The 17,825-nt window shown below is 43.2% G+C and overlaps 1 protein-coding gene across 4 annotated transcripts in view; it reads right to left on the reverse strand.

The window, feature by feature from the left end:
* Positions 1 to 17,386, reverse strand: part of stra6 (signaling receptor and transporter of retinol STRA6) — a 64,563-nt gene extending 47,177 nt beyond the window's left edge. The window contains exons 1-2 of one of the 4 annotated variants that reach the window (XM_063070465.1): positions 17,160 to 17,386; positions 61 to 385 (exon numbers count right to left, since the gene is read on the reverse strand). In XM_063070465.1, the coding sequence (XP_062926535.1) occupies positions 61 to 164 (104 nt within the window). In that variant the 5' untranslated portion in view covers positions 165 to 385; positions 17,160 to 17,386. Of the gene's footprint in view, positions 1 to 60; positions 386 to 16,450; positions 16,780 to 16,901; positions 17,052 to 17,159 lie in introns of those variants that run through there. The other 3 variants (XM_063070468.1, XM_063070466.1, XM_063070467.1) reach the window with 3 other exon arrangements.
* Positions 17,387 to 17,825: the final 439 nt, after the last annotated feature.

Raw genomic sequence — 17,825 nt, forward strand, 5'->3', positions numbered from 1 at the left:
AAACAAATCCATTCATGAAAATAAACTTGTTTAACAACAGAACCCAAAAGTGAAGCTTACTCCTCAGGAGGGGGAGTGGGATCCAAATTGTCATCGATGTACCAGTTGGAATAATCCATATAGTCTTTTTCTTCAGTGGAGAAAGATTCCTTCATGGAGTCCATTGTGAGTTCGTTGCTTGGCCGGTAACCGTGCACGACCTGGTTATGATCTTTGCGCTGTTGTAGCTTAAAACTCAGGTACCTTGTTGCTCCGAGCCCCTTGTGCAGTAATCCAGATCAGCAGCACCAGTGTTCCACACTACACAAGCTTGCTTTGATGAATGGATTTCTCGGCACCACCTATTCGTTTAATACCTCTGGGACGAGCTTCAAGCTGGTTTACACTTGGGGGGGAAGGGTAGGAAAAAGAAAACAAATGGTCAGTCACAGTTCAAGTTAGAAAAACCACGGAAACAGAAAAGGTTTCTCTTTCACAGTAGGCTGCATGAAAGAAGACCAAAAATTCATATTTCACTAAGATTTTTTTTAAAAAAAGAACAAAGTACATTAACAAAACACCATTGTAAAGGCAACACAACTTGGCTGGTAATACAGTAAAGCTGCCTGTGGATTCTAAAGCATTGGATTCAAAAGACTTTGCAATAAAAACCCACACTGCAGACCAACAATTATAGGCCAAACCCAAGTCCAGTAATTATAGGCTAGGCCAAAATTAAAATGCTATATTAGGAGAGAGAAAATAAACTTCAACTAAAAAGTAGTGGTAGTAGTTCTCAAATAATAGAGTCCGATTGTTCTCTTGGGGTCTGGCTTGATGTCCCTGCTAACCGGCTCCGTGTTAACTGAGGAAGTGGTGAGCTGGAGAGAGTCAGCCAAGCAGATGGCCGGTCTTCTTCTCTTTCCACATACCAGGAGGTGTCAGGGTGTTTGAGCGAACCCAAAGTGCACTAACAAACATTTCACAGAGGATACATGTTTAATAAGCGCACCTTCTTGTGTTCACTCAAACACTCCAAAACCTCCTGGTGTGTGAAAAGAGGTGGAGACTGGCATAGGCAATTCCCATACACGAGGCAAAGAGTTGCATATGGCCATTTGGCCCCTCAGCTCTGCTCTACTGCTTAACAAAATTCAGGCTGATGCAATCGAAGCTCCTCACTAGCTCAGTGTAATAAACTGATTAAAACCATGCTCCCATCTTACTCCTTCCTTGTCAAGTGACCTTTGCCTTAAGTAGAGATTCATTAAATCGCAGAATGGTGGTAAGGAGGAATGGTCATTAAGCTAAAAGAGAAGAGGAGGACAATTATCCTTTCTTCAACTACTCCATGCTTAGCCAGAATGCGGTCTAATCCTCTTGGCATGCGAAGTGGCAAAAACTGCACAACAGACGCACACAGATTAGACCACAAGACATAGGAAAATAAATAGGTCATTCAGCCCATCGAGTCTGCTGTGCCATTCCATCATGGCCAATTTATTATTCCCTCTCAATTCCATTCTCCTGTCTTCTCCCTATCCCTTTTGATGTCCTTTCTAATCACGAACCTATCAACATTTGCTTTAAGTACACCCAACGACTTGGCCTCCACAGCCATCCGTGGCAATAAATTCCATAAATTCACCTTCTCCTTGAAGAAATTACTCCTCTTCTCTGTAGTAGAGAAACATCCTTGTATTCTGAGGCTGTGTCATCTGGTCCCAGACTATAGGAAACATCCTCTCCATGTGCACTCTAGGCCATTCAATATGGAATAGGTTTCAATGAGATTTCACCCCCCCCGTCATTATTCCACACTCCAGGGAGTACAGGTCCAGAGTCAGCAAATGCTCATTAACCCTTTCATTCCCAAGATCATTCTTATGAACCTCCTCCGCAGTCTCTCCAATGCTAGCACATCCTTTCTTAGACGAGGGGCCCAAAACCGCACACAATACTCCAAGTGTGGCTTGCCAAATATCTTATTAAAATCTCAGCATTTCATCAGATTACACTTCCTTGCTCAAGTGAAGTGAAGCTAGCAACCCAAGACAAAAAATTATGATTTTTATATTGACCGGGAGTCTTTGGGACTTGCATTCAGACCACAGGAGCTGGCTGCGAGCAGGCCAAATATTCCATTTCCCACAAGTGCGTTTACAAGCTTTTCCCAAGTCTTGCCAACCTCCTCCAATCTTCTTTTAACACTTGGGTTCTTTCTTCCAAAGACAAATCCGATTAAATCAAGACCAAAATGTTACAGATGAAATGAAAAGGAACGTGCTGGAAAGTAAACAACCTTAACCATGAAGGTTGCAAATTAATAGCTGCAAGGTCCCTCGATGATCCTAGCATCTACGGATTCATGCTGTGTAAATGCACAGGCAACAGTGCAACCATTGCTAGTTCATCACCACATGAATCTGTGTTGAAAGCAATCACAGATGACCAAGAGGTCTTATCTATTTGCAATACACTATTAGGAATAGTCAGCATGGCTTTGTGAATGGCAGGTCATGCCTGATTGAATTTTTTGAGGATGTGACTAAACACATTGACATTGATGATGATAGTGCAGTAGATGTAGTGCATATGAATTTCAACAAGGCATTTGATAAAGTGCCCCATGCAAGGCTTGTTGAGAAAGTAAGGAGGCATGGGATCCAAGGGGACATTGCTTTGTGGATCCAGAACTGGCTTGCCCACAGAAGGCAAAGGGTGGTTATAGACAGGTCATATTCTGCATGGAGGTCAGTCACCAGTGGTGTGCCTCAGTGATCTGTTCTGGAACCCCTACTCTTTGTGATTTTTATAAATGACCTGGATGAGGAAGTGGAGGGATGGGTTAGTAAATTTGCTGATGACACAAAGGTTGGGGGTGTTTTGGATAGTGTGGAGGGCTGTCAGGGGTTACAGCAGGACACTAATAGGACACAAAAGTGGGCTGAGAAGTGGCAGATTGAGTTCCACCCAGATAAGTGTGAGGTGGTTCATTTTGGTCAAATATGATGACAGAATATAGTAGCAATGGCAAGACTCTTGTGGTTAAGAAAGCATATGGTGGATTGACCTTCACCAATCGTGGGATTGAGTTTAGGAGCCGAGAAGTAATGTTGCAGCTATATAGGACCCTGGTCAGACCCCACTTGGAGTACTGTGCTCAGTTCTGGTTGCCTCACTACAGGAAGGATGTGGAAACCATAGAAAGGGTGCAGAGGAGATTTACAAAAATGTTGCCTGGATTGGGGAGCATGCCTTATGAGAGAAGGTTGAGTGAACTCTGCCTTTTTTCCTTGGGACAACAGAGGATGAGAAGTGACCTGATAGAGGTGTATAAGATGATGAGAGGCATTGATCATGTGGATAGTCAGAGGCTTTTTCCCAGGTCTGAAATGGCCAGCATGAGAGGGCACAGTTTGAAGGTGTTTGGAAGTAGGTACAGAGGAGATGTCAGGGGTAAGTTTTTTTTAAATATATGCAGAGAGTGGTGAGTGCGTGGAGTAGGCTGCCAGCGATGGTGGTGGATGCGGACATGATCATAATAGGGTCTTTTAAGAGACTCCTGGACAGGTATACGGAGCTCAGAAAAATAGAGGGCTATAGGTAACCCTAGGTAATTTCCAAGGTAAGGACATGTTCAGCACAGCTTTGTGGGGCGAAGGGCCGGTAATGTGCTGTAGGTTTTCTAGGTTTCTAACGTCCACCGGTTTCAATGTGATCCCAGCACCAGCCACATCATCCCCTTCCTATCCGTATCCATGGGAACCACTCTCTCTGCAAGCCCCTGGCCCACTCATCTCTCTCCCTCACTCCCCAGGCTCTCTCTACTCTATCTGGAGGTCAGAATGAGAATGGAGTTCATCAACACTGACACACTGCATGTCGTGGTTTTGTTTCACGTTTTGTGGCAGCAGCACAATGCAAGACGAAATATACTATAAAATCACAAGAAACACAGTATATAAGAAATATAAAGTGCATAAGGATAGGAAAAGTAGCAAGGTGAAGTTCATGGGTCCCATTGACTGTTTAGAAATCTGATGGTGGGACGGAGGAAACTGCTTCTGAAAAGTTGGGTGTGTCTTCAGGCTCCTATACCTCCTCCTTGATGGTAGAAATGAGAGCGCCTGCCCTCCTCGCCATCATGGCCTTCTTTAAAAGGCGATGCCTCACAAAGGCAGCGTCAATCATTGAGGACCCCACCACCTGGGACAAGCCCTCTTCTCATCCACTGCCAGAGAGGTGATACAGGAGCCCAAAGACTCAGCCGCTTACGAACAGCTTCTTCTCGCCATCAGATTTCCTGACAGACAATAAACCTGTGACACCAGCTCACTGGTTTTGCTCTCTTGTCTGTACTAACTTTTACCATTATACTTCTTATTGTAATTTATAGTGTATTTTATGTATTGCACTGCAGCCGTTAAACAACAAATGTTACAAAATGCCAGCAATCATAAACCTGATTCGGATTCAGACTCCATGACTCCCTGAGAAGGAATGTGAGAGGGCTTGAAGCTACGTCAATTCAGCTGGCAACAGAAATGAAATGTCAGTGAAGACTGGCACGGATATGCAAGACTTCAGACATCTGTAATCCAACCTGGATTAATGGGACTTCATATAAAAAAAATGACAAAAGGCACATTGCATTCAGTAATGTCTTTGTAGTGCCAGGTACAATCTACTTTGAAGTATAACACTCCCTTAAAAGGCTTGTTCATAAATAACTAGGGCGGGGGCTCAGAGTTGTGAGCATTTCTGTGCACTCAATGGCCACTTTATTAAGTACACCTGCTTGTTAAAGCAAATATCTAATCAGCCAATCATGTGGCAGCAACTCAATGCATAAATGCATGCAGACATGGTCAAGAGGTTCAGTTGTTGTTCAAACCGAGCACCAGAATGGGGGGATAAAAAGATCTAAGTGACTTTGACCATGACGTGATTGTTGGTGTCAGATGGGGTGGTTTGAGTATCTCAAAAACTGTTGACCTCTTTGGGATTTTTGCACGGAACAAGTTCTAGAGTTTACAGAGAACAGTATGGAAAACAAAAAACAACAACATTCAGCGAGCTGCGGTTCTGTGGTTGAAAATGTCTTGTTAGAAAGGTCAGAGGGGAGTGACCAGACTGATTTAAGTTGACAGGAAGACAGCAGTAACTCAGATAACCATACATTACAAGAGTGGTGTGCAGAAAAGTATCTCTGAAAGCACAACACGTTGAACTTTCAAGCAGATGGGCTACGGCAGCAGAAGAGAACAAAGATACCCACTGGCCAGTTTATTAGGTACAGGAGGTAACTCATTAAGTGATCACTAAGTGTAGAACCTACAAGGTAGTTCCTTCCTTACCACCCGCTCCATCACAACACACATGCCATTCAACCTGTACAGACCTTCAAGGCACCACTTGTTGCTCTGGGTTGCAAGGACTGATTGACCCAATGGACTCAACACAGGAGACAAGACACAAGTCATGGGAACAAATCAATTTTGGCACCGTCTGCAAGGAGTTTACACGGAGTTTCTTCACACAGTTCAAAGGCACACCAGTTGGGAAGTTAATTGGTCATTTAAATTGGTTTGTGATTAGGCTGGTGTTAAACAGGCGGGTTGCTGAGCAGTGTGGCTCATTGGAGCAGAAGGTCCTGTTCCACACTGCATCTCCAAATAAACCATTTGGCCATTCAGCCCATCGAGTCATTCCATCAGGACTGATTTATTACTCCCCTCAACCCCATTCTCCTGCCCTTTCTCCCCCATAACCTTTGATGCACTTACTTCTCAAGAACCTATCAACCTTCACTTTTAATATACTCAATGACTTGACATCCACAGCCATCCATGGCAATGAATTGCACAGATTTACCACCCTCCCACTAAGGAAATTCCTCATCTCTGTTCTAAAAGAATGTCCCTCTATTCTGAGGCTGTGCCCTCTGGTCCTTGACTCCCCACTATAGGAAACATCCTCGCCACATCCACTCTCTCTCTGGGGTTTTCAAAATCTGATAGGTTTCAATGAGATTTCCCCCCTCTACCCCCCCAATTCTTTTAAACATCAGTGATGACAAGCTCAGAGACATCAAACAACTGAAGATATCCAGACACCTCTAATTTGACTCAGACTTTTTTTTTGCCTTGTTGAATCCAATCACACTTACATCTGTGACATCTCCTTTGACAAAGTTCCCTGGTCCCAGACAGTTCATTTCCACAATGGACATCCAATCCCTCTGCACTTCCATCCCACACCAAGATGGTCGTGGGATTCCCTTCACTTCTTTCTTTAGTGGTGGTTCAGACAGCTCCCCCTCCCACCACTTTCATCACCAAACTGATGTTACTCTTACATTGAGCACATTACAGTCATAGATTTTTACAGCACAGAAACAGGCCATTTGGCTCATCTGGTCAATGCTGACCCAGGGAAAGGGCAGCATGGTAATGCAGTGGTTAGTGAATGCTTTGCAAAACCAGCTACTAGATCAGGGTTTACCTCCACCATTGTCTGTAAAGGGCTTATCCCTGACTACATAGGGTTCAACATTCTCCTGAGATCCCCACTGTCCTAGATGTCAGTCTTCAGCTAATTCTATTCACTCTCCATGGTATCAAGAAATGTCAGAGATTCCAGGACAAGGGCAACACTAGTGGGATTCCCCAGCACAATCCTTGCTGATTTGATGCAAACATATTACACTGTATGTTTCTATGTAAATGTGAAAAATAAAGCTAATTTTATCTCATCTAATCTTCCTTAATTGTGATTTTTATTATTGATGGTTGTGCTAATTTTTGATTGGTCAGCACATGATACAGGGTGAAAGCAGGAGACTGGGGCTGAGAGGGAGAATGTATCAACCATGATGAAATGGAGGTTACATGCTAAAATCTGGAAGTCCATCATTTCTTTCTATGAAGACATTTAAACCTACTGGCAAATTTGGATCTAATCACAAAATATGCAACTCTTTCACTGCACTTCTCAGGATTTTTGCATCATATTATATTTTTATAATACATCAACTTGTTATTCACCAGTTAGAGAACACTAGGACAGGCAGAGGTCATAATAAACTGTGTAACAGAGTCTATTAAGTTGCCTATACCATCTGAAGACCACAGGATTGCTAACTGAATTCTGAAATAACAAATTTCTTGTCACCAGAGATCATTGTGCAACCTTTTTGAAAGTTTGAGGACATTCTTCAAATTCCTGTACAAATATTTCCATTTGAGACCAGTTACACAGGCTTATCAAGATAAAGGCAAACCAGTTTACAAATAGCCTTCTCCCTGTGGACACATTAAATTATTATAATTGTTGAATTGCAAATGGCCCCCTGAAAAGGTCAAATTGAAATACAATCTCCCCAAAATGAAATGGTAAATCACAACTGGCCGAGTGCAGGTGGTCAGATATAAACCTCTGATGGAGAAGCTTCCTTAAAGTGTACAGCCATAACTCAATTAATGAGGAGGCACCCACAATTCAGATAACTCCTGAGGTATGAAAAATTAATTGTACCAAAAACACAAGGTGTGTTGGACAAAACACATCACCCTCCTGTGCAGGAAATACACAACAGGCGGACAACTTGGTCAAAAGCCAAATTTACAAAAAACAGAAGTTTGCAACTTTATAGTGGCTCAGCTTGCACAATAAAATTCTGATCATCTGGCACACACAGGACTGTTGGATGAACACATGTTTCCAAGCAATTGGATGTTCTTTCTATTAAGTCAGAGGTTGATAGATTCCTAATTAGTCAAGGCATGAATGGATACAGGGAGGAGGCAAAGAGAGTGGGGCTGAGAGGGAAAATGGATCAGCCATAATGAAATAGTGGAGCTTACTCAATGGGTCAAATGGCCCAATTCTGCTCCTACATCTTATGGTCTTAATACTCTAACACATTCTTACTTGTCTTTAGAGACAAAAGATTACAGATACTTCCTGAAAGTGGCTACACAGATTGGTAAAATGGTAAAGGTGACATATGGCATGCTTGCTTTTATTAGTTAAGGAACTGAGTCCAAGTGTCGGAAAGTTTTGTTGCAGGTTTATAAAGCTCTAGCTAGGTTGCAACTGGAGTATTGCATTAAGTTCTGGTCACCCCAGTGTTGCTTTGGAGAAGGTGCAGAAGAGGTTTACCAGGATGCTGCCTGGATAAGAGATCATGTGCTATGACGAGAGGTTGGGCTGCTTTCTCAGAAGCAGTGGAAGCCAAGAAGATATGACAGAGGTTTATAATATTAGAGGCACAGATAAGAGTATACAGCCAGCATCTTCTCCCCCACCCCGCAAACTTGAAATGTCTAACACCAGAGGACACGCATTTAAGGTGAGAGGGCACAAGTTCAAAGAAGATGGAAGGAAATGGAAGGAAATAGGTAATGTGTAGGAAGAAGGGATTAGTTTAGATGGCCACTTGATTACTAATTAACTAGTTCAGCACAAAGGCAAGAAAGACAATTTCTTGAACTTCTGGCCAGGCAGCATTTCTAGGAAGAGGTACAGTCGACGTTTCCGTCCGAGACCCTTCGTCAGGACTAACTGAAAGAAGAGATAGTAAGAATTACTATCTCTTCTTTCAGTTATTCCTGACGAAGGGTCTCAGCCCAAAAAGTCGACTGTACCTCTTCCCAGAGATGCTGCCTGGCCTGCTGCGTTCACCGGCAACTTTTGTGTGTGTTGCTTGAAATTCCAGCATCTGCAGATTTCCTCGCGTTTGCGTTCTTGAACTTCTGGTGGTTGCCCAGCCCTTCATCATTCTCATTCCCCCCCTCACACCTCATCTCCTTGCCTGCCCATCAACCCCCTCTGGTGCTCCTCCCCCTTTCCCTTTCTTCCATGGTCTTCCACCTTCTCCAGCTCTTCACCTTTTATCTATTAGCTTCACAGCTCGTTACTTCATCTCTTCCCCTTTCTCGGTTTCACCCATCACCTACCACCCTGTTCTTCCTCCTCCCCCTCCTTCTACCCTTTTTCTCTGACTTCTCATTTTTTCCAGTCCTGATGAAGGGTCTAGGCCTGAAATATTGACTGGTTACTCTTTTCCATAGATGCTATCTGGACTGCTGAGTTCCTCCAGCATTTTGTGTGTGTTGCCTAGTTTCAGCTCAGTTTTGTGGGACGAAGGTTAGTGGTCAAAGGGACTTATTCTACCTGGAGGTCTATGATTAATGGTGCTCCACAGGGATCCATACCAGGATGTATATAAATGACCTGAATTAAAATGTGGATGGATGGGTTAGAAAGTTTGCAGATGATATGAAAATTGGTTGTGTTGTGGATAGTGTAGAAGACTGGCAAAGAATACAACAGGAAATTGATCAGTAGCAGGTATGTGCAGAGAAATAGCCTTTTCTCCTTGGAGCAATGGAGGACGAGAGGTGACCTGATAGAGATGTATCAGATGATGCGAGGCTTTGATCGTGTGGATAGCTAGAGGCTTTGTTCCTCCCCCCCCCCCCCGGGCTGAAATGGCTAACACGAGGGTGCATAGTTTTATGGTGCTTGGAAGTAGGTACGGGGGCGGGGGGGGGGGGTAGTCAGAGGCAAGTTTTTCCACACAGAGTGGTGGGTGCGTGGAATGCACTGCCAGAGACAGTGGTGGGCATGGATATAATAGGGTCATTTTAAGAGACTCTTAGATAGGTACATGGAGTTTAGGAAAATAGAAAGCTATGTGGTAGTGAAATTGTAGGCAGTTTCTGGAATAGTTTACATGGTCAGCACAACATTGTGGGCCAAAGAGCCTGTAACGTGCTGTAGATTTCTATATTCCGAATGGCAGATGGAGTTTAACCCAGCCAAACGTGAAGGGTTGCATCTTGCTGGGTCAGATACAAAGAGATATTACAAGATGCTCAGTGGTGATGAGCAGAGGGATCTTGAAGTCAAAGTTCATAACTTCTTGAAAGTGGCTACACAGGGTGATAGGATGGCTAAGGTGGCATATGACATGCTTGCCCTTATACATTGGGATTTTGAGTTCAAAAGACAGGAAGTTATATTGCAGCTTTATAAAACTCTAGTTAGGCCACATTTGGAGTATTCGCTCTGGTCACTCCATCACAGGAAGGATGCCTAGGCTTTAGAGGGTGCAGAAGAGATTTACCAGAATTTTGCCTGGATTAGAGGGCATGAGCTATAATGGTTGGACAAACTTAGGTTGCTTTCTCTGGAGCAATGGAGGCTGAGGGGGAGATCTGAGAGGTTTATAAGATTATGAGGACAATGTCTTTTTCCAGGGGTTGAAATGTCAATTAGAGGGCATGCATTTAAGATGGGAGTGGGTAATTTCAAAGGAATTTCCTCCTACCCTCTTTGAGGGCAGTGGGGACCTGGGATGCACCTCCTGGTGTGGTGGTACAGGCAGAAACATCAGATATATTTAAATGTAAAGAAACTGGAAGGATATGGACTGTGTAGGCAGAACAGGTTAGTTTAGTTAGCCATTGGAATAGTAATTTAATTGGGTCAGCACAACATTATGGGCCAAAGGGCTTGTTCCTGTGCTATACTGATGTATCTTCCAGCACAGTTCTGTTCCAGGTTGAAAGCTGGAGCACCAAACAATCTGCTGGAGGAATTCAGAGTCAAGCACCTTCTGTAGAGGGGAACGTTTCCTATCAAAACCCTGCATCGGTACTTTGTTTTTACAATAGGCTTTTCAGCAAATGAGGCAAGTTTAAAGGGAGCATGGGACCTGGGGTCTCTGGTGAGTGGGGAGTATAGGAAGCCATTATCCAGTGAGTCAGATGCCAAATCACTGGGGTTGCTGAACTGTTGGATAGTACGTTATCAGTTTTACTGTACCAGCTCTCAGTATATCAATACTCAGACCCGGTTGCTGCACTCTCATTTGAAAAGGTTAGTCCCAAAAGTATTTGCTTTAAGATGGAACAGTACACCACAGGAACAGGCCCTTCACCTCATGATGCTGTGCCAAACTAATTAAGCTAATGCCACTTAATCCCTTCTGCCTGCATGTGGTCCACATCTGTCCATTGTCTGCCTATTCATGTGATTATCAAAAGCCTCTTCATCACCTCTCATACTTGCTGTTACTACCACCACCAAGCAGTGTATTCTCAGCACCCACTACTCTGTGCAAGAAAAAAAAATTTTGCCCTGCACATCTTTGCACCAATGATAGACACTGTACTGCAGACAATGCAGCAATTTGTCAGTGCTACCTGGCAACTACCAGATTAGAGTCCACCCTTAAGTATTGACCTTAGAAATACTTCATTTATAAAATACAGAATTCATTAAAATATTTGGTCATGCCATAAATGATAGTAATTCCAAATTTTATGAGCTTCAAAGTACTGTTCCAAAACCCAAACTCAGAATCTTAAGCAGAATAATATATTAAAAAATAGTTGCTGGCAGGCTCACAGTTGGCAAACTCACAGGAGCAGTCCCACCAAATGTGGAGTTCACCAAGATCCTCTCTTACTGTTCTCCCCAGATCGCGGCTGCTCTCAGACTCTTCGACTACGTTCTCACACAGAGTCACCATCACAGCCACGCGTGTTTCACTGATCTCCTACCCCACCCCCACATTCTTGTTCTGTCCCCGACCCCTTCCTTCCTGATGAAGGGCTGTGGCTCGAAACATGGACTGTTTATTTCCCTCCATCGATCCTGCTTGAGTCCCTTTTCCTCTAGCATTTTACTGCATGTGTACTGCTGGGGTGAGGAAATTTCTCCCATTTTCCCTCCAGGCAGAGTAAATATGCCCAGAACTCATGCACACGGCAACGCAGGTACACAGAATGGTGAAAGTGACATTTGGCATGCTATCTTTGTCGGTCAAAGCACCGAGTACAGGAGTTGACAACGGTACATGACAATGGGAGAGCCTATTGGAATATCATGTGCAGTTCTGCTTACCCAGCCAGAGCAAGAATGTCACTAAGCCAGGAAGGGTGCAGAAAAGATTCACAAGGATGTTATTGGGATTGGAAGCCTTGAGTTACATGGCCAGGCTAGGACATCTTCCTCTAGCTACAAGGCCAACGAGGGAGCTTACAGATTTATAATATCACAGGGCCTAGATAAGGTGAATGGTCGTGATCTGGGATAGGAGTTTTCCCAATGGTATGTCACCAAAAGGACTAGCAAATTTCTACGGATGTACCATGGGGGGCATTCTAACTAGTTACATCACCGTCTTGGGGCCATGGCACAGGATTAGAAAAAAGCTGAAGAGTGTTGTAAACTCAGCCAGCTCCATCATGGGCACTAGTCTCCCCGGCATCAAGGACATCTTCAAAATGAGATGCCTCAAAAAGGCGGCATCCACCATTAAACTCCACCATCATCAAGGGGAGACGCCATCTTTTCATCACTACCGCCAGGTGCTTGAAAAAACATTTTAGGGACAGCTTCTCGTTTCTGCCGGATTTATGAATGGACAATGAACACAGCTTCACTATTTCTGTTCTCTCTCTGCACTGCCATTTTTGAAATACATATTAAATTGTACGTTATAATATATTTTATGTATTGCACAGTACTGCTGCCACAAAAACAAATATCATGACGCATGACAGTGATAATAAACCTGACTAGTTTTAGAATCAGAGGATTTGGGGAAAATTTAAAACTGGACTGAAAGGGCAACTTTTTTTTTTAAAAAACACTGAAGTTGGTGGGTGGATAGAATGTAGTACCAGAAGTTGTAAAGGTGGGTAGAGAATCAAAATTAATATCAGTAGCATGTCATGAAATAAATACACATTTTAACCATATTATATAATAGATAAGTAGTGCAAGACAGAAATAGCAAAAGTAGTGAGCTAGTGTTCAGAAATCAGATGGCAGCAACAAGAATAAGGCATGACCTGGGTGATGCGGATCCTTAGTGATGGACACCACTTTTCTGAGGTATTGCTCCCACACCTCAACGGTTCAAGAAGGCAGCTCAACACCACCTTCTCAAGGGCAACTAGGGATGGGCAATAAATGCTGGCTTAGCTGGTGATGCCCACATCCCATAAATCAAATTTTAAAAAAAATTGCAACACAGATTAAAAAAAAAGGGATTTGGACAGGTACATAGAGAGAAGAGGCTCAGAGGGGAATGGGCCAAACAGGCAAATAGGACTGGCTCAGGTAGGCAGCATGGTTGGCATGGACACATTAAGCCAAGGGGCCCGTCTCCATGCAGTACAACTATGACCATGTTGTACAACTTTTTGAGGCCGGTTCAAGGTTTGGCATAATTTATTGCCAGTAAAAAAATCTTTCCAGAGAATAAAGTACGCAGAGAGGTTGCTGCCAAGATGATTAGAAATGTAAATACTGTGCAATGCTAGGCTGACTGTGAAGAATTCTAGATCCTATAGTCCAAATAAAGGCTACAGTGACAGTGAAGAGACGAAAATAATTTACAAGGTCAACTTCAGAGTAGCCATCATGAAAGGCAGTAGTAAAATTGAACATTTGAATTGTTAAATTAATGAAGCTGTCTGTCCAAGCTTTATGGGATTCCCATTAACCCCCTCCCCCCAAAAAAACCCAATAACAAGTATTTCAGCAATTCTCTCTAGAGACTGAAAGAATTCAGGGTAAATTAGTAAAGATTAGGGTACAAAGTTGAGGCAGCATTCTTTGTGAAACAGCTCTTCCACCACACAGCTGGCGGATGAGTTTCTCAGAAACATTCTGTTGCAATACAGTGGGAAGCAGCTGAGAAAGCTTCTTAAAGTGGCAGCAATCACTATAACAGACAAGGGGTTCTATGGGGTAGGACACCAGCTAATAAATACACTCAGTGGCCACTTTATCAGGTACAGTAGAACCCAGTGCGGCCGTCTGCTGTTGTAGCTCATCCACTTCAAGGTTTGACGTGTTGTGCATTCAGAGATGCTCTTCTGCACACCACTGTTGTAGTGTGTGTGTGTGTGTGTGTGTGTGTGTGTGTGTGTGTGTGTGTGTGTGTTTGTTTTTGCAATCCTGTCAGCTTGAACCAGTCTGGCCATTCTCCTCTGACCTCTCTCATTAACAAGCAGTTTCTGCCCACAGAACTGCTGCTCACTGGATGTCTTTTGTTTCTCACACCATTCTTTGTAAACTTTACAGCAGGGGTTCCCAACTTGGGGTCCATGGACCCCTTGGTTAACAGTAGGGGTCCGTGGCATGAAAAAAATTGGGAACCCTTGCTCTGGAGATTGTTGTACAAGAAAATCCCAGGAGATCATCGGTTTCTGAGATACTCAAATCACCCCATCAGGCACCGACAATCATTCCATGAGCAACGTCACTTAGATCACGTTTCTTCCCCATTCTAATGTTTGGTCTGAACAGCAACTGAACCTCTTCACCATGTCTGCATGGGTTAAGCACTGAATCGCTGCCATAATTGGCTGACTAGATATTTACACATGGTTACACAGACATACCTAATAAAGTGGCCACTGAGACTGCAGACTTGTGTTAAAACCAGGAATCACAATGAAACCATTAAGTATTTAATCTCGTTAATAAAGGATAATTGATGATGTGTTAACATCAAGTACTGGAATACAAACATGGTGACGCACAAATTCAATAAAACTTGCTTCCTGCAGCATTACAGAATATAAATTATACAATGATATAAAAACTATGCGAAATAAGGCAAAATGCTGGGGGAATTCAGTGGGTCGAGCAGCATCTATGGAGAGGAACAAATAGTCGCTATTTCAGGCCGAGAGCCTTCATCAGAACTGACGAAGGTCTTGGTCCAAAATGTTGACTGTTTATTTTTCTGCATAGATGCTACCTGACCTGATGAGGTCCAGCAGCATTTTGGGTGTGTTACTTTGCATTTCCAGTATCAGTAGAATCTCTTGCGCAAAGCAAGACACATAGCAAAGAAAAAGACAAGTATTTAAGAACATGTAGACTTGAACCTTGAGTTTACATATTAAGAGAATTAATAAATAAAGAACATTCTGAAGTATATAAAGGGTCACTAAGATTGCCTGTTGGGAATTCAGCAGAATGAAAGGAATTTTACTGGGAACACCAGTGTGGAACTCTCCACAGGAGTAGTGACATGACTAATGGGAATCACAAGGCAGACAACTGCACAAACAAACAGGAAGCTGGCATTGTATGGAATGAGCAGAAGGTACCTCAAGAGGAATAACAGCTCCAGAACATGGCTGTTGAAGCAAAAATTCTACTACTTAGAATATACAGCATCATCACAACATTTGAGTTGCACCTATAGCCTAATGCTAAAGCTCTCAGGAAGAATTTTGAAATTTATGTCACTAAGTTCTACCTGCTGTTATAAGACTGTAAGACAAATCTACCTCATTAAGGCCTTGCATCTTATTTTCTACCTGCACTTACACTATCTCGTTGTATTGCCATAATGAAATGAAATGCTGGATGGTAAACTACACAACTTTTTCCAACTGTTGAGGAGGAACTTCTTCTCCCAGAGAGTTGTGGAGGTGTGGAACGTGCTGCCTCAGAAGGCAGTGGAGGCCAATTCTCTGGATGCTTTCAAGAAGGAGCTAGATAGGTATCTTATGGATAGGGGAATCAAGGGTTATGGGGACAAGGCAGGAACTGGGTATTGATAGTAGATGATCAGCAATAATCTCAGAATGGCAGTGCAGGCTCAAAGGGCCGAATGGTCTACTTCTGCACCTATTGTCTATTGTTACCTCAGTACCAGTTTCAATAATTTTACTTATGGAGATACAACGGGAAACAAGCCCTTTCAGTCCTTTGAGACACACCGCCCAGCAATCCCCCGATTTAATCCCAGCCTAATCACTGGACAATTTACAATTAATCCACCAACCAGTAAGTCTTTGAACTGTGTGAGGAAACCACAGCACCCAGAGGAAACCCACGCGGCCCTGGGGAGACGGACACACGCCTTACAGACAGTGGCAAGAATTGAACCTGGGTCGCTGGTACTGTAAAGCCTCGTGTTAACCACTACCCCACTACCTTACAGTGCTGCCCCAATAGTAAAGTTTAAATTGGAAAAAGCCATCTCAAAGAACAAAGCCCATTAAATGAATCACAGGAAATAATAGTTAGGTTAGATGACCCAGAACATTAGCCCAAAGAAGCAGTAAAGCACAAGAGAAAGTAAAGGAAACAGCTGTTGAAGATATAGTGGAGACTGAATGAGAGCAGAATTACAACAATGTATTTACAGAGACGAAATACTACAGCACAGAAACAGGCCTTTTGGCCCATCAAGTCCATGCCAACATGATCTGCTTGGTCCCATGTACCCACACTCAGACCATAGCCCTCCACACCCCTTCATCCCACGTTTAAATCAAACTCGCATCCAACATCTCCACGGGCACCCGCTGAGTGAAGAGCCCCCCCCCCACCCCGTAAACATTTCACTTTTCATCCTTAACCCATGACCTCTACTTGCAGTCTCACCCAACCTTAGTGGAAAAAGCCCGCTTGCATTTACCTCCTAGTTTTCTGTTCTTCTTTCAAATTTCCTCTTATTCTCCTGCGCTCCAGCAAATAAAGTCCGAACCTATTCAACTTTTCCTCTATAACTCATGTCCTCAAGTCCTAGCAACATCCTTGTAAATTTTCTCTACACTCTAACTAGCTCCTTGGTATCCTTTTAGGTAGGTCTTGGTTAGAGACAACATTAGGAAAAGGAGATTCTATGAGAGGATGTGAGTGGGCGAATAAAACAAAGTTTGCTACAATGTTCGCTTATTGTTATCTAACTTAAACGGAACGGCAAGTACATCTTTAACGATCTGTCGATACACTCCCGGATGGAATCGAAGCAAGATGCCGCCTTTAGTTTTAACTGGCGGGTCCAGTCAGGGGGGTAGGGGGGTGGGGAATGTGAAATCCGACTGACGCTCACTTCCAAACTACCTCCAGTTTAAAACTGCACTTACAATTCGGTTTACTGACAAAACAAGCGCCATGCAAAACGAGGTCCAACAACAGATACCAGTGGGCTTGAAACGACTGTTTAAAGAGAGAGAAAAAAAGCTTGCGACTGGCCAGAAGTTTATCTCTGTCCCAAAACTTCGACCTGCTGTGTTTTCGATTTGATACATTTCGTGCTCTGGAATGAAACCACGAGAGATAATCATGTGAATAATTAACTCCCCCCCCCTTACAAAAAGTTTTAGTTTTTAATCCACATTTACCTGGCAAATTATCTCTGCCACAGACGAGTGCATTCACACGAGCCTCCCTACTTTGATCGCGTCTCCTTCGGGGGTTACTCCGTCTTTGCTTTTGGAACTGCTCCTAAAACAATGTTCTTACAAAGCCAACCCCTACCTCGGTCAAGCGTAGAATAAGGGAAAGAACTCTTCAATTGGCTATAAGCGCTAGCCCAGGTGCTCCTTCCTTCTGAACATTCCCCAACAAGGATTGGCTTGTGAAATCTCCCAATGGACAAAAGGAAGAGCAAACATTTCTTGGGTGTTCGCTCCCGCCCGCTCCGTTTATAACTAATCGGAAATGAACAAGTGTATTTTTGTACAAGATGTTTGGGAGCAGAATGGAGAGATGACGGCTGTTTATAGATTTAAATTAAAACAAAGCTAGTGTACTTCTGGCACGATTTTACTTTGATCACTTTGTTGGTGAAAGAGGATTAAAGTTTACCTTTCTGTAATCATGACACAGGCATACTGTACTAAAAACAAACTCCCACCCACACTCTGAAATACTTGTACAGGCACAAGTCTTAACACAGACGTTCGTATATAGATACAAATACACACACATGCATTCAGTGGCCACTTTATTAGCTATATTTGCTCCTTAATACAAATATCTAATCAGCCAATCATGTGGCAGCAACT

The sequence above is a fragment of the Mobula hypostoma genome, chromosome 18, assembly GCF_963921235.1.
Source record: "Mobula hypostoma chromosome 18, sMobHyp1.1, whole genome shotgun sequence".
NCBI lineage: Eukaryota > Metazoa > Chordata > Chondrichthyes > Myliobatiformes > Myliobatidae > Mobula > Mobula hypostoma.